The sequence below is a fragment of the Vanellus vanellus genome (assembly GCF_965231255.1).
Source record: "Vanellus vanellus genome assembly, chromosome: 1".
NCBI classification, from domain to species: Eukaryota; Metazoa; Chordata; class Aves; order Charadriiformes; family Charadriidae; genus Vanellus; species Vanellus vanellus.
The window spans coordinates 90182389-90205177 of record NC_138905.1 but is presented as its reverse complement, the minus strand read 5'-3'; the positions used below and the strand labels follow the sequence as shown (position 1 = coordinate 90205177).

The 22789-nt window shown below is 43.4% G+C and overlaps 2 protein-coding genes across 3 annotated transcripts in view; one reads left to right on the top strand and one right to left on the bottom strand.

The window, feature by feature from the left end:
• Window positions 1-7072, top strand: part of STXBP5L (syntaxin binding protein 5L) — a gene marked incomplete at both ends in the record, with an annotated part of 209544 nt that extends 202472 nt beyond the window's left edge. For both annotated transcript variants that reach the window (XM_082493120.1, XM_082493119.1), the window contains 6 exons: window positions 154-399; window positions 1359-1713; window positions 2681-2846; window positions 5244-5355; window positions 5734-5954; window positions 7031-7072. In XM_082493120.1, coding sequence (XP_082349246.1) covers window positions 154-399; window positions 1359-1713; window positions 2681-2846; window positions 5244-5355; window positions 5734-5954; window positions 7031-7072 — 1142 coding nt within the window. The remainder of the gene's footprint in view (window positions 1-153; window positions 400-1358; window positions 1714-2680; window positions 2847-5243; window positions 5356-5733; window positions 5955-7030) is intronic.
• Window positions 7073-15727: 8655 nt separating this feature from the next.
• POLQ (DNA polymerase theta) overlaps window positions 15728-22789 on the bottom strand; it is a gene marked incomplete at its 5' end in the record, with an annotated part of 61222 nt that continues 54160 nt past the window's right edge. The window contains 3 exons of the mRNA XM_082488695.1: window positions 15728-16224; window positions 20128-20243; window positions 22027-22180. Of these exons, the coding sequence (XP_082344821.1) occupies window positions 16111-16224; window positions 20128-20243; window positions 22027-22180 (384 nt within the window). The 3' untranslated portion in view covers window positions 15728-16110. The remainder of the gene's footprint in view (window positions 16225-20127; window positions 20244-22026; window positions 22181-22789) is intronic.

Here is a 22789-nt window from a genome sequence, read left to right as displayed (position 1 = left end):
AGCAAGCTGGTATCGTGCTAGTATCAGGACGTTTGCTCAGGTTACGAAAACTCTGTATTTTCTGTACTCTACGGGGAGTTTGTATTTGCTGCAGGCTTGTGCCTATTCTAGGATTGCCAACTTATGCCTGTTTGCTTGTATTTATTTATGCAGAAAATAGGGAAAACTCCTTCAGCCGTTCCCGAAGCTCCAGCGTGTCCAGTATCGACAGGGACTCAAAGGAGGCAATTACTGCTTTGTACTTCATGGAGTCCTTTGCCCGAAAGAATGACTCCGCTGTCTCCCCCTGTCTCTGGGTTGGAACGGGCCTCGGTATGGTCTTAATCCTCTCCCTTAATCTGCCTGCTAGTGACGATTTACGGCAGTCAGAGCCAGTGATGGTGTCGCCAAGCGGTAAGAGTGTAGCTCTTTTCCTGTTTATTATCTGTCTTGGTACAACACGGGGAATAACCACATGATTTCATATGGCCTTTTGGGCAGAAATTTCTCAATACGTGTATCAAGCAGTGGCCACTCACTACATAGAGGGAACACAGGTAAAGATGCTAATGAGAGACTTGCAGCTTCGTGGACTGAATCACTTTGGCTGTGTTAGTTCTGAAGATTACCTTGTGTCATGGGCAAAGTTACATGTTTCTCGTCAGGGTAGGGAAATTAGCAGAGTTCCTTCGTATTGTGAAGTTACAGTCCTGTGTACAGCTCTGATGCAATCCTATCTGGGATGCTGTGAACAGTTTGGCTGCCTCACTGTCAGAGAGCTGCAGAAAAGCAGAAGGGAATTCAGGAAAGGAAACAAAAATGTTGGCAGGTTGGTGTACCAGGAGAGATCCTTGGCCGAGCGAGTGACAGATGGTGTAGCAGAGAGAACGGAGGGCTGAGAGAGAGGTCAAGTCTGAGGAGAGGCAGTATGCGCTTAGTACGGTCAAAGTAAAATAATAAGAAAAATTAGGGGATGCACAGGAACAGAGGTTTCCCACCCCCAGTTTGTTTAGAAAAACAATGCGGGAAGGCCACCAGACTAAGGAGAGCAATTTTATTGCTACAGAATAAATATCCTACCAGTATAATGCGTTGAGATAAACTACAGCCTATCTTTATGGTATTGTAGCATGTATTATACAGATTATTTGGTATAGACTGCCTGAGACCTTTTCAGTACTGTGGCAGGCTGTTTGTTCACCTTCTTGTGCGGTCAGGAAGCCCTGAGCAAGGAAGACTTGTCACCTTAGCTACGTTAACCTGTTTGCTCTGTTTACAAAAGCTGAATGTCAGCTGTACTGCACACATTCGCAGTACTGACAACCAGTTTAATTGTGGTGCCAGTGCCAGTGAGCGGAAATTCTGTTTTGCAGGCACAGTTCTGACACTGAAAGGAGCCGTGCTGACCTTCGCGTGCTTGGACTGCATGGGGACATTGACACATCCACCGTATGAAGTATGGAGGGACCCACACAGTGCTGATGACGGTGAAAAAACAAGAAAAAGGAAACTTGTCATGCATTCCCCTTCCTCCTCCCAGGATATGGGTGATCATCAATTTGCAGTCATTTGTTCAGAAAAACAAGCCAAAGTCTTCTCATTGCCTTCCCAAACATGTCTTTATGTCCACAACATCACCGAAACGTCCTTTTTATTGCGAGCAGATGTGGTCACCCTCTGTAACAGCGTCTGTCTGGCGTGCTTTTGTGCCAATGGGCACATCATGACACTGAGGTACTTATCTAACTAATCTTGTGGCAAAACTAAACAAAGCGGTGGCACAGTGCCGTCACGTTCCACTTGTGTTTGCTCCAGAGGGCCTGATGCTCTGCATTAACTCCCTGGCGGGTGCATTTGATGCCCTGCCTGGCCCCCTGTCATACCTGTTCCTTGGCCTGTCTGCACACGGGGAGTTAAGGCAGCTGCACAGCAATGCAAACTCCTTTCTTTCATAGTAATCCCCCACCCATGACAATTGATGGGTCTGGATTTTTAACTATCGTAAAAAAGAACCCTGATAATTTTGCTCGTTTATGGTAAGTCAGGTATAGAGGAGTATAGAAAAAGTCAGGCGTAGAAAGGGTAGTTTTCATCCCGTGTGAAGTAGCAAGTCCCACTCTTGCTGTTTTGGAAGATGTTCTGCTCAGAGCACCTGGTTTCCCTTCCTCGTCATTGCCGCCATTGAGCTGAGTGTGCGGTAGCCCTGGACCTGTGTGCTCGGCTTGCCTCACCCCCTTTCCCCAGCCAGGCCATTTATATTTTGGAAAGTGCCATCCAAAATGGTGAACTGGGAGACGCTGGTGGACAGCAAAGGGGATGCTGGAGCCTTTGTCTGCAGGGCGCAAGCAGGGCCCTGCCATGCCCTTTCCTGCAGATGCCCATGCGATAACTGCAGGCAAGCCTTACCCCGCAAAGTCCCCGGCCACGTGGCACAAGCCATACTGTGCCACACGTACATCCCAAATCCAGATGGGAGGAGAAGCCTAAGGGTCACTGAGGCAAGGCAGCTGAAACTTCTCCGTGCAGGGAAACAAAGTAGGAAGGCAGCGCGTTTATGGCAGAATTTTTCAGCTTAGAGCTGCACTTTAACTATTCCAGTTACGAAAAGCATGAATTTACATGTGGGTTTAAAATGCTGGCACAGAGCAGGTGTACCACGTGTGGCAACTGGCGACTTACCTAGGTATCTGCTTCCCTTCAGCTTGCCCAGCCTTCGCCCACTGCTGGACATCAACTATTTGCCTGTGACAGACATGAGGATAGCGCGGACCTTTTGTTTCACTAACGAAGGGCAAGCGTTGTATCTCAGCTCTCCCACAGAGATCCAGCGCCTGACGTACAGCCAGGAGATGTGTGACAATCTGCAGGTAGGGCTCAAACCCTTACTTTGTCACCTTTGTGTTTGTGTGGCAGGGCCGGTGGCCTGAACCGTCGGACGTAAATTGCCACGTGTTTACTGCTAGATTTTAGTATTTGAAGTGAAGGCTGCACTGCAGGAGCAGGACGGATGTGTTCCTCTCCGCTCGCCCTGACTGAGTGATGCCAAAGCAGCAGAGAGAGGTCAGCAGCTCTGTCGCTGTTTGGACTTTTTCACGACACTGTCACCCTGCTCCTGTGCCCGACCGGCTGGCCCGAGCCTAGAGCCTGCCCGCACGTAGTTGCAACCTCTGCTGGCTCCGTACAGAGGCAGATTTGTGCCCAAACGGGACTCTTCACAGCCCGCTTCTCTCAAAGTCCTACCGTACGAAAGACCAACTGTTAAAAATGACTGAAGGGAAAGAAGGGGAAGCTACAAACAGGTAGCAGCTACAGCACTTGGTACCAGCACGTGTCCAACCACACAGCAACTACCTCAGGGAAAATATGAATTCTTTCCCACATTTTTATCATTTTTTAATTTTACTCTAAAAATATCTTAATACCTGCAGCTTTCAGTAGACAGGTGGGAGCATGAGACAAACCAGTGTGGTTAGTATCAAAAAATGTGCTCTGTTTTAATATATTTTTTAATTATTTACCTTTGTTTTTACTTCAATAATTGGTACTCCCCTTCTTCCACATGAGTAAAAGATCTCCCATTGTACATTAAAATACAGTAGCTACAGAAATGGTCTAATTAAAATTTTTTTTTTGAGCAAAAGGTCTTTACAATGTTAGATCTGGGTTGGGGTTTTTTTACAATGAAAATGCAAATTAAAATGTCATTTACTGAAGAGGAGGAATTGTGAGAGGTTATAGGGAGAAACATGAGTAATAAAAGGGGGGAAAAAAAGAGGGGGAATAAGTTCTAGGTTATATAATTAGCAGTGAACTAGGATAGAAATATAAAAGAAAGGGTCCTGCCAGCACTCATTACGCCCTAGGGAATAACATGTGCTGAGCTGCTCAGCTCACATCACAGCACTGTCTGTCTCAAGTCTGAAAATCACTGCGAGGAGCGAGCATTGCACACAAGCTTTCGCGCATCGGAGATGATTTTGCAGGGAACCAATTTTAAAACGATCAAAATGTCTGATCAATATGTCTTAGAAGATGGACCTATAGTGAGAGGCTGTTAGAAGCTAGATCATTTTTTTTTTTTTATTAACCTTAATAGCACCATACAACAACCAACCAAAGGGAAACATCCCCCTTGCTTCTCTGTACCGCTGGACTGTGGCTGCTTATATCTTGGCTTGTATGCAAAGAGGACAGTAAAAGGCTCGCGCAGTTGTCATATGCGTACAAAAAGCAGATGACCCAGTATCACCTGCTACCTAGGAACACAAGCCAGGCTGCATGAGAGCCTCCACTTAGGCTCAAAGGGCTGCAGTAATTTTTCTCCCCAGAGCAGGTGACTGTGCAGAGGAGCGGTAAGTGTGAGTCACAGCGCTGTCCTCGCACTCAGCCTCCCAGGAGCAGAGTGTGTTGTGCAGCACAACAGCTGTATCTGCCTGTTGGGGCTTGGATGAGCAAACACAGAGCCGAGCAACGGGGCAGAACTGTTCTCTTTGCACAGCCTCACTGGTTTCAAACACTAATGGGACTGCACGCTTTCTTTATCAGTTTAATTCCGGAGAGCCCACTTTTCCTAGTACTGCTGCAAATAAATCTGAGCCTGAGATTTGTTTGGGTTGACTGCTCCCGAGATCTGGCACCATGACAGTGCCTTCAGACATGCTTGTTTAGCATTACTGATGGCACTGCCAAAATGCACCGGGGGGGGGGGGGGGAAGGTTGTATGGAAGGTGATGGGGATTTTAAAGAAAAAAAAAAAAAAAAAAACAAAAACACAAAAGCCAAACAAACAACGAACCACCAAACTCTCTGAACTGCCAGCAATCACTGAACTCGGTTACGCTATAGAGAGAAAACAGTACCGTCCCTGCTTGCCTGGATAATCACTACAACAAAACAGATAATTGACAACAAATCATTTATTCAATTATAGTGTTGCCTCTGTTGTTTCTAAGGAAAATATGATCTTACCACTGATACTTTCACTCTGTATTGCTTATAATTTTTTTTCTCTGTGGTAATGAACATAAGACAGGGAAGTGACAAACTAAGTCCCTTTGAAGGCATGAGTGAATCTAGTTAGCCCAAGTATTTGCCTGTGATGAAACATAAATGCTAAGGACTCAATACTGTTCACACAACAGACTCTTTTAAAATTAGTTGATTAGATCCAAGGCATGGGGCTCTTTAATACAAATAAAGCAAACACCTAGAACTGCTGTCACCTCACTAATTTTTCACATGGACTTTTGTCTGACTTTGCCTAGGACATGCTAGGGGATTTGTTTACTCCTGTGGAAACACCAGAAGCCCAGAACAGAGGCTTTCTCAAAGGACTTTTTGGAGGAAGTGGACAAGCTTTTGACAGAGAGGAGCTTTGTAAGTAATTTATTGGATTGGTTAGCTTTTTTGCAGAAATTAATTCATTGGCTCCCCTGCTGTTGTCATCTAGGAGTGGAGTGGTACACAAGATTTAGATCATTGATGAAAAAATAAAGATGACACTGTGAAGAAAGGGGAGGGTCCTCAGTTGCCTTCCCATGGTTCCTTCACTTTGGCAGCTTCCTTTGAGCAATTGGGGGGGGGGGGGGGGGGGCTCACAACTGCGTTGTAGCTGTGCCAGTGCACAGAGCAAAGTCTTCCATCTGCACATCAAATAGCATCACTGCTGCGAGGCTGCGACTCAAGGATGAGAAGCACTGACAGAGCCGTGGGCGGGAACTCATTCCTGTCTGCTTCTTTGTTTCTCCTTTACAGTTGGTGAGGCCACGGCAGGAAAAGCTTCTCGCAGTCTCGCCCAGCACATCCCTGGATCAGGTGGAATCGAAGGTGTGAGAGGAGCCGCAGGCGGAGTCATTGGGGACTTGACTCGTGCACGCATTGCCCTTGATGAGAGAGGACAGAAACTAGGAGAGCTGGATGAAAGGACTGCGAGCATGATGGCCAGCGCCGAGGCATTTTCCAAACATGCACACGAGGTAGGGGCCCAGATGCCACACACCCAGAACCAGGAACCACCAACCCTGCAACTGAGCCTTTGCTTCCCTTTGGGAAAGTCAAGTACAGTTCCCCGCATTCACCCAGTCATGTTGGTTTAGGTGTGCTCCTGTTAACTGACACACTATTTTTCCTGCTCCCAAACAATGAGAATGCCAAAAATAAACTTCCATTGCACACCCCTTCCTTTCAATGTTTTCATAAATGAGCATCCATTGTTAGCTTCTAAATTTAGAACATGGCACTTCTCATCTCTTGCCTTTCTCACTAATTCATTGTGGTATTTTTTTAAGCCACTTAGTGCAGCACATCTATGCAGTAGGACGGAAAGCAGGTAGGTGGATGTGTATATAGGAACCTCTACAGATCTTGTTGGGAAGAAGAGGAGAACATTTCTAGTGCAACACTGTGGTACAGTTATATAGAATAGAGCTTGCCTGGAATAGACAGCTGCTGTGCTTGGAGCTGGAACTGGAAAGCTTTTCCATCCCACGCTGTTAAGGCTGGGAATCAGCTAAAGTGATTTTCTTTGAAGATAAAACAATATTAAAGAATCCTTCCCAAAACACTTTTTTTTTTTTTTTAATATAAAATGCATCACATCTCTTAACAAGGCTTTACGTTTTTGCTGGCTTTTGTAAGCACGAGGCAAAAGTATGCAGAAAGAATGTGCCCTGAAATGCAAAAAAATTATGTATTCAGGACATATCCACTATGCTCCATAGATAAGCTTCTTTCTATAGGAGTAAAAACCAAGTTCCTGGTTATTCCTGAACATCTGTACTGTTTGCAGAAGAAAAGTAGTTAAAAATCCTCAGGAAAAATCTTGTAATGAACAGCAATAGCAGGTAGCTTTTTTTTTTTTTAATGTAGCAATTATGAAATTAAATACAAGGTCTCAGTGGAGTCAAGACCTGATAACACTGTTAGTAAAGTACTGCAGTGCTCTTCCTTTTTTACTTACAAATTTGTGACAGTTAATGGGCCTGGGTAATGTGTGATACCTCGTATGCAGAGCAGTGGTTTATATCTGTTTGTTTGATTCCCATTTCTATAGGTGATGCTGAAATACAAGGACAAAAAGTGGTACCAGTTTTAGACTTTCAAAGAAGCTGCTTGTGGCTTTATTAAGAACTCTGTTCAGGGAAGCAACATTCATTCCCAAATCTACCAGTCACTGGCCAGAGACCGTTTTTTCTCCTAGAAGATGTTTTCCTGTTACTATTATTGGATTCATCGCAGTGGGAGTGAAGGAGAAATTTTACAGACCATGAGACGGAAGCTAGAGTCATGTGGGTCTTTACTCCAACAGCTGGCTCGCGCAGTAGCCAACTTTTTTCCAAAAGGAACTCAACCATCACTGTGGCATGTAGTTTTTCAGAAGCTGTAGGTATGAACTGTGGGGAGTGTGTCTGGTTGAAAATATTCTGTACAAACTCGAATGTTAATGCACTTATAAAACTTTGCATGACTAATTGACATCTTAAAAAAAAAAAAAAAAAAAAAAAAGAGAAAAAGAAAGCATGTTGTGACCGAAGAAAAATTGAATTTATTTCTATTCTGAGAAAAAAAAGAAACTTAAATGGCAAAAATATTTATTTTTTAAAAGTGACATTACAAAAAGCCAGTACATTTCAAGCATGTTTGCTACCATTCTCAACACAAAAATGAGTTGAGCTGCATTTTCTTATCTGCTATTTATCTCCCTTGAAAAACCTTCCTTGAAATCAGTGCTGTTTACCTACTACCAGGAAAATAATTAACTTCAAAATCCTATGCCCCAAATTTACAGATTTTTCACGTAGCTAGACAGGCACTATCTGAAATGTCATTAAAACAGGAGCATAGGTGGTTTATTTGCAATTCGGAGCACATGACATGTCATCCTTATCTGTACTTTTTAAAATGTGCTCTAGAGTCATCTCTGTTGTCCTTGAAGGGGGCTGTGGCATTTTTCATCCCCGTGGTGTCTGTATCACTTGGTTGCCTTATTTCTCAGTAGCAGGAATAGAAAACCAGCTTAGGAAATCACTCCTTCAAGTTAGGAAAGGCAAGATGAGAAAGCGCAGGGCTACAAGTTGGAGAGTCCTGTCATAGTTCTGCTCACAGAAGCTGCTTAGCAGCTTGCAGAGCAGTGATTTTTTAAGAGGCCGATTGAAATACGGAAACTGCACAGTAGCCCCCCTAAAGCTGGGCAAGAGAGATCACAGCAGCAAGACTAAACGATGGGCCAGGGGAGGAGCATGAAAAACAATTGTCAATATACAGCGCTGAAGTGGCACATATATAAAATGACACCACAGGTGAGTGGCAATTGATTTTCTGCTCACACTGCTAGAAGTAATTTGCTTCTGCTTCAAAGTGGCTTGTTTGGTTTCTACAGTGAACTCTGCAGAACACTCTAACCCACAGCTACAGAAGAGAATAGAAATTAGAACGTCCCTGTCTGCGCAAATAAATTCCGAGTCCATGAGTGTGCTGCAGCCACGGTAGCCTACGAGAGCTTCACTGCCACACAGGCCAACTGTTAAGTTAGAAATTTTTCTAAGATTGGCCTGGACACGAGGCACGAAAGGCCTGGACATAGTTTCAAATAAGAAAAGGAAAGTAAGGAAAAGGTGGAAAAGCAGCATTTAAAAATTTTCTATACAAGAAGAGTGACACCCTCTGTCCCTTCAAGGAGTCCTGACAGACACTGGGACACTGTCGCAGACAGGCACCACCCTCCTCCTAACTAGACTTTAGCTTCACTGGTGTTTACATCATCCCAGGGTTCAGATGATCTCTCTCAAAGATGCCTTTCCCATATCATTCCTTTTCTTACAAAAAAATGGAGCCCAGGAAATTGTACAGTCCAGACCTCTGGCTTCACTATCAGTGCAGCTGCACAAGTTAAAGGGTTCAACGTGTCAAGTTTTAAATTCACATTGTAGCACAACAGGGATGTCACACTTTAACAGGATTTTTACATTTCTGTGTGGGCAAAATCAAAACGGTGCCCTGACAGGTCTGGCTCACCGGGGAATGAGACTCAACAAGTTCCTCTCTGTCACAGGAGAAACTGCTCTATTATTATGAGAACTGTAGAAACCTGTTGGGAAAAAGGTCAAAGCCCACCCAATGCCTACTTTTCTGCTGAGAGTTAAGGAATTGGAGTTGTCTATGAGCCGAGAGGATGTTTGAGGAAACAGCAAACTCTCAGTTCTGATGCCAATAGGAAGTGGGTTGGGACCTCCTTCCAGCAGCCAGGTCACCGAAATGGCCACTTGCATGTGTAGGAAGCACCACTGTAACCAGGCATCGAGAATGCAAAATAAATGAGAACAACATTATAGCAATCTTCTGTTTAAATGTATCTTCGCTCTGCCTGTGCTCTGGCCTATACTCCAAAACCACTAGTCTCTGGGCAACAAAATCATTTGGGGCAGCATTAAAACCCTCCAACCAGCTTCACAGACCTTATTTTTCCTGCCTTCTCTAGTTTCACAGAGAAGCTGAGCAGCCTTCCTTAACACCAAGCCAAGGCTGCCCCACCAGCCTTTGTTCTGGGTACTCAGCTCTACGCATGCCTCTGCGCTGAGCCGTGCAGGTGGAAAGGCCATTACCGCTTCCAGTGTGGCACTTGTACGCCCATCTGCTACAGGGTCAGTTTCCAGTATGAACTGGTGTAACACTGTCAGCCTTTAAGCACACAGCCGGGATGAATGGTAGCGCATCACGCTCAGGAAGCACTCGGTTCACTTCGATGACAAGGAACCCACTAAGTTTTCGGGTGTATGTCACATGGGAGGCTAATACTGCAAAAAGCCCCGTTACCGTGATTGCAGCAGTGATGGCTTCAGGCTGGAGGAGCTGGAGCCTGCTCGCTTATTTTAAGAATCAAATGTAAAAATTTAAGAGCAACTTTTAATTGCTAAACACTATGGCACACCCAGAGAGAACAGTGTGTTCAACAAGTCATTTACACAATGCCTGACTTTGGCTGCCAACAGTCTTCAGCTTAACACCAGGGGGAAAAAAAAAAAAAACAAACAACCCTGCCAGTAGATTTCCATTTGCATTTTTATGTGACAGAGAAATGAGAATCTAGCGTCCCTCAAACTTACAGTTTTTAATACTAAACTTTTAAGCAACTTTTCTCTAGTACTCTCCATCAGGTCACAGCTGTATCTTGCTTTCCACTCTTACATATTTTACATATTTCCAGACAGTTACAAATTACTCTTTCTGTTAAGTTTACCACTTGTGACTATAATTATCAATTTTCTTGTAGTCTGTAGAGATCTAAAAAGTTGTATATGTTTGTATATAGAACATTCTATATATATAAATATATATATGTAATGTATATGTTGTATAAGTTTGTTAGTGCACACTGTTAAATGCTTTCTATCACGATTTACCTTGTATGTGGAAAAAAACCCCTTCACTTAAAAACTTCAATGAGGGAGGAAAAACTCTCGCCTGGTTGATTGATTGTGAAATGAGGGGGAGTGTGGGATTTTTGAAAGGCCTGACCTGACCACTAAAGGCTGTTAGCGAAAGGAATAAAGACGCAGCATTCCGAGCAACGAGAACAGCATCTGACCTGACTTGCTGTAAGAAAACTGAGGACACGAGCTGTCGCTGGTTATTGAAATCATGTGCTTTCACCTTTCCCACTAAAAGACAGCACCACCTCAAGCAAAATCCTAAACTCAGAAGTATCTTCAACATCGCAATCCTCAGTTACAATAGACCAGATTGGCTGGAAATAGTTGTTCAATTTACAATGCTTTTTGGTCATTTGGCTACCCTGTTCCCTCACGTTCTTTACAGGAGCTCTCTGTCACCACCACGTCCAAAAGCAGACACGACAGAACTTCCAACAGCGCACTCACCCCCCAGCTCCCCCCCCCCCCCCCCCCCCGAGTTCCATCAGATGTGTTTAATCTTACATGCAGAGCTGTAGATAGAGTATACAGAGAAAAAACATTACAAATAATCTAATTTATGTTTTCAGAGTTAGTAAGTCCTTAATTAAGTACAAGCTATTGTATTTAAGAAAAAAGATAAATCCATTCCTAGAGTTTTAACTTAAACTTCAAATCTTGAATTAAAAGACAAGATAAAGGAAAATTTGAGTATCAGGTTTTGTTTTGTATAATGACCTGCTTTGTAAATTTTTTTTACAGTTCTACAGTTCAACCATGTACATCAATTACATTCCCTATAATACCAGAATATAGCTTGTTAGACAAATATTTAACAGAAATACTCCATTTACTACACATATTGTATAAAATTATCACAAATATAAATTCTCTAAAACAGTTTACGTATTCCTTTTAGAGAAGCCCTTTCACATCACAACATGTACGTTGTAATCGAGATACGCATACAAAAATATTTTTTTCAGTATATAATTTTAAGTGAAGATAACACTGCAGCTTAAATAAGAGCTGTGTTCAACCTCAGGACTCCTCCATTTATAAACTGTGTATATTATAACACAAGCAAAAAGCCAGATTTCAGCTGATTATGCTCCTTAAATACCCAATCCCCCCCATACATCCTGTTCTATAAGCTAAAGGTGAATTCAAGCAGCGTGTATTTCAGTCTCGAATGGTTTTTTGCCTTGGTATGGTCTTAGTAAGAACACACTCTCTCTCATTAAGGAACTTCGTGTGGCCATTTGTAGTCAACTCTTCATCTTAGGTGTATAAGCAATAGTCATGTAAATGAGTGTTTCCATTCATGTGTTTTGTTTTGTGATTAAATCAACAAATCAAACATTGTACTTTTTTAAATAGCAACCAATATTCAGATTCAGTGTCAAGGAAATGTGGACAAATGATGTCTGGGGTTTGTTAATGAGTCATTACCTGTATCGCAGAACGAAGGCTAATCTGGGATGAACCACACACCTGCGCTAACCATGTCCGGGTTCCACAGGTATCCTAAATCAGCGCAACAAAAGGAAAACTAAGGTAGCTTTAACTGAGGCTGTTTCGAGTCCCCAGTAAAAACCAAAAAAAAAAAAAAATAGAGGGAAAGAAAATAAAGGAAAGAATTGATATTAGTCGGTGTAGATCTCTCTTTTTTTCCAACCTCTACTCCTATTCTTTATAGTATTTCAAAGGTGCACAGTTTACATAAAACCTTTGGATGGAGTTGACACTACTCACTCATTCAGGAATACGGAAAATACCGCCACGGTTGTTGCTGGGTGGGATGACCACCACCCTTCCTCCAGCAGCTCACGCAGGGACAGAACCCCGACCCCAGCTGATGTTCCCATGCTTTACTGCAGAGAACTCGCATGGTGCTCATAATTAAAATACCAGTCCCAGGAATACCAGCCTTATACCTGGGCTTCTCAGCCGACTGAGAGCACCCTTCACATCACTTCCACCTCAGGTTAAAAGCAGCCACCTACAAGCTGAAATCTCAGAAGGGCAGATGTGAGCTTGTTTGAGGGCACTTACCAACAACATGTTTGAGTTGGTCTGCCAGGAGAGGCTCAAAAACGTCAACCAAAGCTACTGAGCTTCCAGCTCCCTCTTTTCAGCTATGGATCCATAGGAAAAAACAGCAGGAAAAACTCTACAACTCTCTTCTTGCTGAAATGCAAATAGCATGGGAGAAAGGGAAAAGGACCAAGCCAGATCAGATTACATGTGTATCATCTTTTGTCACCTGCTTCTCTCCCACTGCTTCCCAGTTACCAGAAAGCACACTGACCGCTTTCAGTAGGCAGGGATAGACGGAAAGCTGCAGCAGAAAGACCAAGCAAACCAAGCTTGCAGTCTGCATGAGAGGAAAAAGACTGAATAGCTGTATCACACATCAATGGCAGGAGCTCCTGCTGCCAAGTCTGGGCAAGTTCTGCCCCATACCAGTAGTAGGCTGAATTGAAATTTGAGTCATTTTGACAGGAAAGCAGATATGAACCGAACGGAGCAAGGCTGCTCAGCAGCCCAAGGGGACGGGCTCTCCCTGCGAGGAGCTGGGTCACACAGGTTCACATGATGGGAAGAGAAGGCATTCCCGGTGACCACAGCGATTTGCCAGGACTGGGTCCCAACCCAATTTCTTCTGGCAGACAGACACCCACCTGCTGGTGCAGCAGCCAGACCAGGGCAGCACAGGGCACAAGGTGGGACTAGGCTGCAGTAGCAGTTCCATGGACACCGAGTGACAAGGCTGTCGTATCAAACAGAACTCCTGCCCCTTCCACAGTGTTCATCCGTCTTCTTGGGCTGCTGGACCACGCGTGTTACTGCATGTTGCTGTGCAGCACCAACTCACAGGTGACAGGAGTGGACCGCAAAGAGAGAGACACAAACCAGCTGAGGAACAGAGAGCAAACGCAATCAGATGCATGCCGTCCTGTCTACAAGACAACAGAGGGTAGCCTGCACTCTGGTTATCAGGTCCTGGACTAGAAAAAAGCCCAGTTTCCAACTAAACCCAGGCCTCAGCGCATCAGAGGTGGGGGGAGAGGGTCTCTCGGGCAAAAATAAGTAACGCGAGCAGCCAACCTCCTTCTACCAACTTCAGAAAACAGCAGGTATCACCTTCCACACAGCTCTAAAGCCGTGCCTCCGCTTACCTGACCTAAGCCCTCTTCTGCTTCCCCTGCTTAGCCTCACTAACAGTTAAAGTCTAATCAGAATTAAGGAACATAAATAGCTGCAATCAGGCAACAGCTCAGAGCCAGTTCTAATATCATGACTCAAACACCACAGCCGCCTCACTCACAGAGCCGTGGCCACCTTTTATCTTCTCATTTGCTCCAAATTACTGCTTAATTAAAATGAACTCATTGAGTTTGTTTAGCCAAATAAGTTTCGTTCTGTGTCAATCCCCTTATTGATTAGCGTCACCCCTGTCTAGAGAGCTTGTTGGGAAATACCTGTGAAATCCATCCTTCTGAAATGCTAAAGACAGCATGCAGGAGGAATATATTGTAATGTGCCAAAGAACAAGCAACTCAAATTACAGCGGCTCCGGTGAGGCCTGAAATACAGCACAGGTGTGTCACCGCATGACACCCCAGGACAGGAAATCATTAGCCCGTGTGAATTGATAATGAGTCCAACCCAGCATCTTCACACAAATGGTCAGACACTAGGGTGCCGAGGCTCAAGATCTGTTAATAACAAAAGCTTTAATAAGCTTAGAAAAGAATCAAGTGTCTATGAACTGAATGCTGTGGATAAAGAGTTCGGCCACCAGGTGACAGATGTGGTAGAAAACCACAGTGCAGAGCAGGCAGGAAGGAAAAAGAAATCTCAAGAAAAAGTGAAATCCAAAGCAGAAAAGAAGGCCATGTCAGTGCTGAGAAGGCCAGCAAGGTATCCTTGACTCGATACCATGCGTCCATTTTGCCGCAGAACAGACATGTGGTGGATCAGAGTCCAGGATGTGGCCTTTTGTACGCAGGCCCCTTTAACATCTTTTAAAACTCACCATGTTCTTGAAACCTCGGTGCCAGGTACTTCTGATGTTAGGATAACGGCCACGCCAGAAGCGCCGCATTTGAGGTTAACAAGCTCAAGCACACTATCAGGCTGTTGAAAGCCAAGTATGCATCCTCTCAGATCAGGCTATAAAGGCAACTTCAAAAGTACACTTCTTAAAATGGATCCGGCAGAAGTTCAGAAATGAAAGAATAATTAGGGGCTTGAAAATTTCTCACAGGAGGCAAGAATGGAAAGATGGAGATTGCTTACATTAGGGAGGAATTGCAGAAGAAAGATGTGATAAAATAATTAGAGGCATAAAGAAGATGAGAGGAGGCACCTGTCCTCCCTTTGTTGTAACATACAAGGGCTACACGATGAAAATAACAGAATTCAAGGTCAGTCATTGTATGAAGTTAACAAAAACAGCTGAACTTGTATAACCATCACAACCATCTGGAAGGGAAACTAACCCACGTGATGTGAGGTTTAGCCAGACTAGAAGTTATCAGTGAGGAGAGTAACACCAAACAGTGGCAGATTAATTCCCTGCAAGCTCCTTCCTTGCCCCCTCTTTTGAAGCATCTGATCCTGGCAGCTGCCCCGAGTCAGTCTCAGGATGAGCTCAGCTTCACAAGGCCAAACTCCCAGAAAAACCTTCTGCCTGATCACAGGGATGGAGGCAAAGACACTGAGGCAAAGTGTGGGGGGGAATCTGAGCAGTTTTTATCGAGGCTACCAACAGGCAGGGTATGAGGCTTCCCTTAGAGACAGGTCTCTGAATGAAGAGCCACGGGGTCACCCACCACCATTCAGCAACACCTCTCTAACAAACCAGACCTCAAACACCAGCAAGGCTGTCACTTCAGCTGGCCAGACTGAGATTTTCTTTTTTCTTTACAAAAATATGAATTGCCGTTAAGTTTTTAACCAATAAATTGAGTTTCTTTCTTTAAAAAGGAATGGTTTTGCTAGTGATTTTGCATTAACTATAAGAGTCCAAACACTATCCCTCTCAAGGCCAGTCTGCAAGATAGCAGTAGAATGAATTACAGCAGTCAGTCACCAAAACGCTTTCCCAAGAGTCGGAGGCCAACCAAGCACCGGTTCCACACACTGCGAAAGCTGCACAGCTGCTCAGTGAGAAATCTAACCAGCGCTAAAGCCATTTTGGCACCTCAATATCATCAGCAGAATTCAGTACAAAATTATCCTAGCAGACAACTGTAAAATTCAACATTAAGTGCAAACACAATGACTTATTTTTGTCCTAGACACAATTTCACACAAGAACTGCCAAATTATCTTTGTGCCTTGTTTTATTAAAATAATCCAGCTCATTTCATATGTAATAAATTCATTAGGCTCTGGGGTTTTGTTTTAAATTACAAGATTGTGCATATTTTAACAGAATTCATTTAAATACTATGCTTTTAGCAATTAATAATTTCACAGTTCTGTAAACACGCTTCACTGCGCTGTCTGACCTTTGAAGGGTTTGCCTTGGTGAATTCATACCAGCTTCCACCACACATTTCAGAAGGCACCTTGCAACGTCGTCTGTAGAAACACGACACGGGAAGATCGCACCACACACAGGTCTGTTGCTGCCTGCGAGTACGTGGGCCCTTGCCCTGCCCAGTCCACGGTGCCGTCTGCCTCACCACACGCGAGACAGCCGCATTTCATGTCAGAGCTCCAGGTCCTGCAGGGCTCCCCAGCTAGGTCCAATTTTCACTTTAACATTCAGTTTTACCGAGAGTTTGATGGCGTTTTCCATCTCATGCTTGACAATCTGAGCGACCTACAAGAAAATGCCAAATGTCAGATGTACACATAACTTCAATGCTCTGTTTTTCTGTCAACAGCTGGGGTGGCCGGACACCTGGAGTCCTCTCCTGAGTTTATTTGCTCTGACCTACCACTGATGGGAACGCAACCAAACATTTTAATCCCGATTAGGGTATGTGTTGAGAAATTATATAAAGCCAGTAACATTTTATGCAGCACAGGGTTGCGGCTGGTTCTGCACTATCTAAGGCTACTTATAAAAGAAGCAAGATTAAGTTTTCATTAAACACTTGAGAGTCCTGCAGAGTATCCTCTTTCACCCACCTGCATAATTCTAAGTGTTTCAGGGAGTCTGTTCTCAAAATTTCAATGTACTGAAAGCAAGACATAAAACAAATACACCAGAGGCAAAGAATGGCATTCCTCCTCGTTGTGTTGGCACAAGAGGCGCTCTGTGAAACACAAACTACAAACCTCTGGGAAAGCGGATCATATTCAATGCAGGTGCTAGAAATACTGCCCAGGTTCCCCCTCACGATTTTGTTGAGTCAATTCCAACGTTTACTGCCCTCCAAAAAGTATTCCTAAGAAAACAGTCGTTTCAGTACACAGTTAGGGGACCAGAAGATATTTTTGCCTGCGACTTTTTGGATTGTAAGAGACTGGATTTTTTTCCTAACTGTAAATACCGCCCTGGATAAAGGCACTTTCCTTCCTACCCCAAGACCCACACAGAGTCCAGCCTGCCCTGGACTGCTTATTTGAATGAATCTTTCAGTCCACACCCATCCCACGAACCTTTCCACAGCAGAATGAAAAGAGGCTTTGAAATTACTGTGATTCCTCATCTCAGCTAGAGGCCACTGTGTCAACATAGGAACTATTCAAGCTTTCTGACCCTTCCGTGCGTTTTCATAATTCCCTCACAGGTACCCACAGTAGAAATTTCTCCACAGTTTTCACTGGGGAATGGAGGAGGGATTTGAGGAGATCAGAGCACAAAAGTTTACAACAGCATTAAGAACTAGGGGGAAATTTGTCTTCCAAAACCCTACGCCCTTACATACCACATTTCAAAATGATCTTGATAACCTAGAAAAATGCTTTGAAATAGGATGTAATTCTACTCTATACTCATCTGTGCTGAAAGAAGCAGGGTAGAGAACTAGGACAGAAATAATCCACTGTTCAAAAATAGGATGAAAAATAACTGCCTGGGCAGGTAAAAAAATGGGGTTATCAGAGATTAAAAACGGAACAGGGCTTAAGCACAACACACTGTTGCGAGAAGGAAAGCAAATGCAATTCTGAAACACAGAAAAAAAATGTTGCTTGTGTGACAGAGATCAATTTTCCACTTTATTCAAAACACTGCAGCCTTGATCAAGTTTGGGGCCCAGTATTTCAAAAGAAAAGTGAACCATACAGAGGGAGATTCTCTGAGAATGGTCACAAGTCCAGCACACAGTGAGGAACATCAGATTAGGGCTGCTGCACCTAGAACAAGGGACAACAGCTGCAGGGGAGACATGAAAACCTGCTTGAGGTTCCTGGTGAAGCTGACGGAATGAGATGGGACATGCACCAACACCCTGACCCGGGGGGCTTTGGGCTCTCAATTGCCTGTACGTTAAGCAAACAGTACCTTTTCCAGGGTTTTCAATGGTCAGCTGAAACATGCTTGGAGGAATAGTGGCCACCTTAAAAACATAAATGCAATGATGCTGGGAACAAGCAAGCAGTTTAAAAGCATCTAGCCTTTGATTCCTAATCTAGCCCACACCTTTAGGTTCCTACCTAACTCCCCATTGCCAGGGTCAGCTCAACAGGCAGCAGGTCAGCCCTCCTTCCAACATTTTTGGCAATATTCTCACAGTCTTGCTATTGTGATAAGCTCTGAAAGCTCCCTACCTTCACTTCAACATTCTGCACAGACTAGGAAAGCCCTGGTGCCCCAGGCATTTCACACCTTCAGCACAAGAAAAAACAGGTATTACTCCAATGGGGTCTTTTGAAAGAGGTAAGCTAGCTCACTGATGGACTACAAATGAAAACAGAAGGATCACTAGCATCATTTCTCTAACAAACCATTTGTAAGGATACTCTGACTGGAACACAAACTCCTAGATATATGGAAAGATATTTTTAGTTTTCTTTTGTGCACTGGAGCAGTTGAAAATAAGCTAGAGCCAGCATCAAGCATGCGACCAATCTAACTTGTCTGAATAAAAATTGCTGTTGCAGCAGAGAAATACATGATTTACAGTATAATAAAGATTTTGTGCCAGCAAGATGAAAAAAACCTCACCAATACAGAAACCAAGAAATGCTTGCTTCTTTTTTACTAAAAGGTATATCGTAATTCAAATGGACTAATTAATTCAGGCCCTACTTTGAGTGGGGGCATAGGAGGGAGAGACTTCAAGAGAACCTTTCCAACCCAGATCTTTCAGATGCACCATTAGAACTAGCCTGTAGTGGAAAGGACAGCAGGCAATAGTATCACAAAAAAATAATCCTTTCTGGCCCCAAAAACAATTACTCAAAGGGGAAAGAAGTACCTTGTTGTCTCAGCTAGACAGAAATCCTTGAAAAACAAGCAAATCTGGCACATACAAGGAAAGCCCAAGTCTAGGAAACATGCCTTGTGTACATATGCTGTTCTAAGTGATTGCCCAGAAAAATCTACGGACAGAAATATATCTGAAGGCAGTTAGAAAAGCTGGTAATAATTTCCCTTGAAGTTGAGGTTGTGGATGAAAAAATATAATACAATAAATAATGAGCAAATCCACTAACTTGGCCTCAGTTCTTCTGGGGACACTGTGATAACTTGGAGTCAGTATCTAAAGACGTAAAAGGATATACTCAGGGGATTTCAGTTTGGTACAGAAAGAAAATTGGGAGCCTTTTCATTTCTAAAACAGCCTGTCTGGACTGAAGCAGCAGATGTCTGAACAGAGCTGGCAAAATGAACAGAAGCTTGAGCTGAGATTCAAGAGAAAAATATTAAACCTTTTGTTCTTAATGAAACTTTAAAAAAAAAAAAAGCTCAGGCCAGTCAGTACCACTGAAAACTCTCTCAGACTAGGAGTTACTGCTTGAGGTCAGGAAATGGCATTTTAATGTCATTAAAGATGTGTATGCACAGAACAGAAGTGGGAGAAAGACATCCCCAAGCTATGGAGGCACATCCTGGGAGCCTTTCTGCGTTTGTGCTCAGGACTTGGGAAAACACTGAGCTGCCAACACATGGCTAAAACGCTTGCTACTGAAAGCTGTCACACAGACACCACTATGCCCAGGCACAGGAGCCCCTACACAGTGGAAGAGCACACACAGAGACACGTATGCATGTGAAAGGTACCTTAAGTCCACACAACACATTTTTTACATCTACCATGCTGCTAACCAGCACCATAACACCCCTACCAGAAAGACAGGCAAGTAGGGAATGAGGAAACAAGTACCGAAAGCAAGGAATCCTCTTTTCCCTACACAGAGTATAAACCACAGCTGTAACAATGCATGTTCTGTGTTTAGGCACCAGAAGATACGAGTGTGAACAGGGAGGCAAAAATAACTCCAAAAGAGGAAAAACTTCCCCCTACACCTGTCAACAACAGTAAACTACTTCACTCATCAACTCTTGAAAAGAAGTTGTACAAACTACTGTTATAAGCAGCGAAGCACATGTTGGAAAAATGAACTTCAATCATGGGGATGACCTGAGTCTGAAAATAAAGGGATCAAGAATACAAACATAATTTTTCATCCAATTCAACATTGTTTTCACAGACCTTTTAGGACACAGCGAGAGAGGATCCAGGGAAGAAAAGCTGAGCCCCTAGAAGGAAGGTTTGTTTGAAACATCGTAATGCAGTAGATAGCTGAAAAAGCAACTGCACGTCTGTACCTGGATGACATCATCCTCTGCAACTTCATAGAGGAGCTCATCATGGAGTTGGAGGATAAAGAAACCTCCGCTGATGGGATGTAACATCCGTCTGTTGCTCTTCCTCGCTAGCCTTCCTACACAGGTGAAGAGCACACTTCGTTAGGTACCATTACGTAAAGGCATGCTTCCTGTAATTAAAAAGCCCTCACACATTCCTAATGCTGAGAAAAAAAATGTGAGGAACTTTAAAATGAAAAGCCCATGCCTACAGATAAAACCACAAAACATTACTATTCTATCAATATTTGTACAGCTACTGAGGGAAAAATGTTAATGAAAAGCATTTTTGACATAAACATTTCATCCTTACATTATAAAGATATGAATCAGAACAGAAACAAGAGACAGTTGCATCTCCTGAACCATCTGTTTTAAAAGTAAATTTTAAACAAAATCACGTCAAGTTTAATCAGAAGTTGGTTTACAACGTTCTCTTGGGCAATGAATTAGGATTCTGCTTTTCTTCCAAAATCATTTTAATGGCTAGTCTAAAAAGGCTGTAAGCCTCCTCCCAAATGCTGTTATCTGAAACTGTAGCTACTACTCCTGATTAAAAAAGGAAAGAAAAAAGAGCAGTTTATGAATAAACAAGTAAGCAGCTGACAAAACCAGGATCCTGGTAGGCTTTGCCTGACAAAAATAAAACAGAACAAACCCTTCCATAGTAAAAAGCTTTTTTAAAAAAAATAAACAAACACAACCTCACACACACATACTCAAAAGTTATTTATTTCTCAGGTCAACTAACAGGAGGACTCCAGTTCACAACTACAGGAGGGGTTTCACAGCATCACCAGTTCCTCACACAAGCCTCGCACTGAAGCAGCAATGCTGAAGAAGGCACATGATGCAGGATGCTTCTCTGATGGAATAGGCCTTTATAACTTGCTGAAAGATGATTCCTTCCAGTTCTCAAAACAGCTAGTATCAGAGGAGGAAGAACTGTCACAAATGTATCTACTCGCCTGCCTACAATTACGTTAGCCAAAGGTCACTAGCTGCTGCTCTTGGAAGGGGTGGGAAGTTCAGCCAAGCACATGCTTTCTACTCATAGCAGACCTCTGAATTTTGTCTCTCTAAAATAAAACTCCCTGACATATTTTTAGAGGTTCAGCAATTAATTATTTAGTTTTTCTTCTCATTCCTACAAATCAGACTGTTCATATTAAGACAGCTTCACATTTCAGTTGAAGCATAAGAACTATCAAAGAAATATAGCACTCCATCCCTTGAGTTGTCTTTCTAAAAATATGACTGATGAACAAATCACTGTCTACATTACGCTAAAAAAAAGTCTTGGTAGCACTCCTCTGGGAATGAGTACCCCTGCACAGCTTTGCTATCTGCAGCAAGAAGAAATTTATGATGATAAGTGCTTCATATAATACTCTTGTAGAGCCTCTGTACATCAAATTCCAATCAACAAGTTCCAGACTTAATTCAAACCAAAAAAAATGTGGGTTTTGAACTAGAAGTTGTTCCATTCTATCCTTTCACTGCCTGGGAAGCTGGAGTATCTGCTCAGTTTCTCCTTCTAACTTTTGAACAATTCTGTGGTGGCATCACAGACCATCTCCATATGAATGCCCACTGCCAACCTTTGCAAAATCTTCTTTGAGGCAATTGGGGTTTCTGATCTGATCACAACATTTGCTTTAATTTGTGCGCTGAGCAGACATTCTCCCTCCTTCCTTATGAATTTTGCCCATTAATCACAGACTTACCACTGTCAGGAAATAAAACGTCTCCCACCCCTAGCCCAAAGGCCCTAACTTTTTTTTGCAGGCAAATTTTTATTTTTTTTAATTAGTTACACTGAAAGTTTTGCTCTTATGCGCAAGGAAGAGGCAAGCATACCGGTCTTACCTCTCTGGAAGGAGCTCTCCAGGTGTCCGTAGGACTTGATCACAGAGGAGAAAGCTTCCAGGCGTTTCTGAATGTTCACAGTGGCTGTTTTGACTATGTCTGCAGCAGATCCCTGAACAGTTGTATTCACAGCCTGTCGCTCTGCCTAAACAGAGATAGGTGTTCTCAAAACCTACCCAAAAAAGTAAATCAAATCCAGCATGCTACATGTGCTTCATTAAAAATAATAAATACATTGTAAATTTCGATGGGGGAAGGGGGTATTATCGGGTTTACCTGTGACCAGCCACGGGATGTTGTACCAAGGATAGAGGAACAGGGTGCTGGTGAGGGCCCGCAGCCATTAGCTCCAAAATGTGCTGGCTACACTGCAGCAGGCTCAAAGTCTTACATAGAGGAGCCAGGAACTCCTGGACCAACAGGAGCCAATGGGGAGGCACCGTTAATACACAGCAAAGGAATGCTGCCTGGAGAGCAGCACAAAGTAATTACAGCAGCCAGCCTCAACGAAGACATGGCTGAAGTGCATCTATGCAAATGCACAGAGCATGGGGAACAAACAGGAGGAGTTAGAGATGTGTGCACGCCTCCAAGGCTACGAACTCATTGGCATCGTAGAAACTTGATGGGATGACTCCTATGACCAGAGTGTTGGCATTGAAGGCTACAGGCTCTTCAGGAGAGACAGGCAAGGGAAACGAGGAGGCGGTGTTGCCTTATATGTCAATGAGCAGCTGGAATGCATGGATCTCAG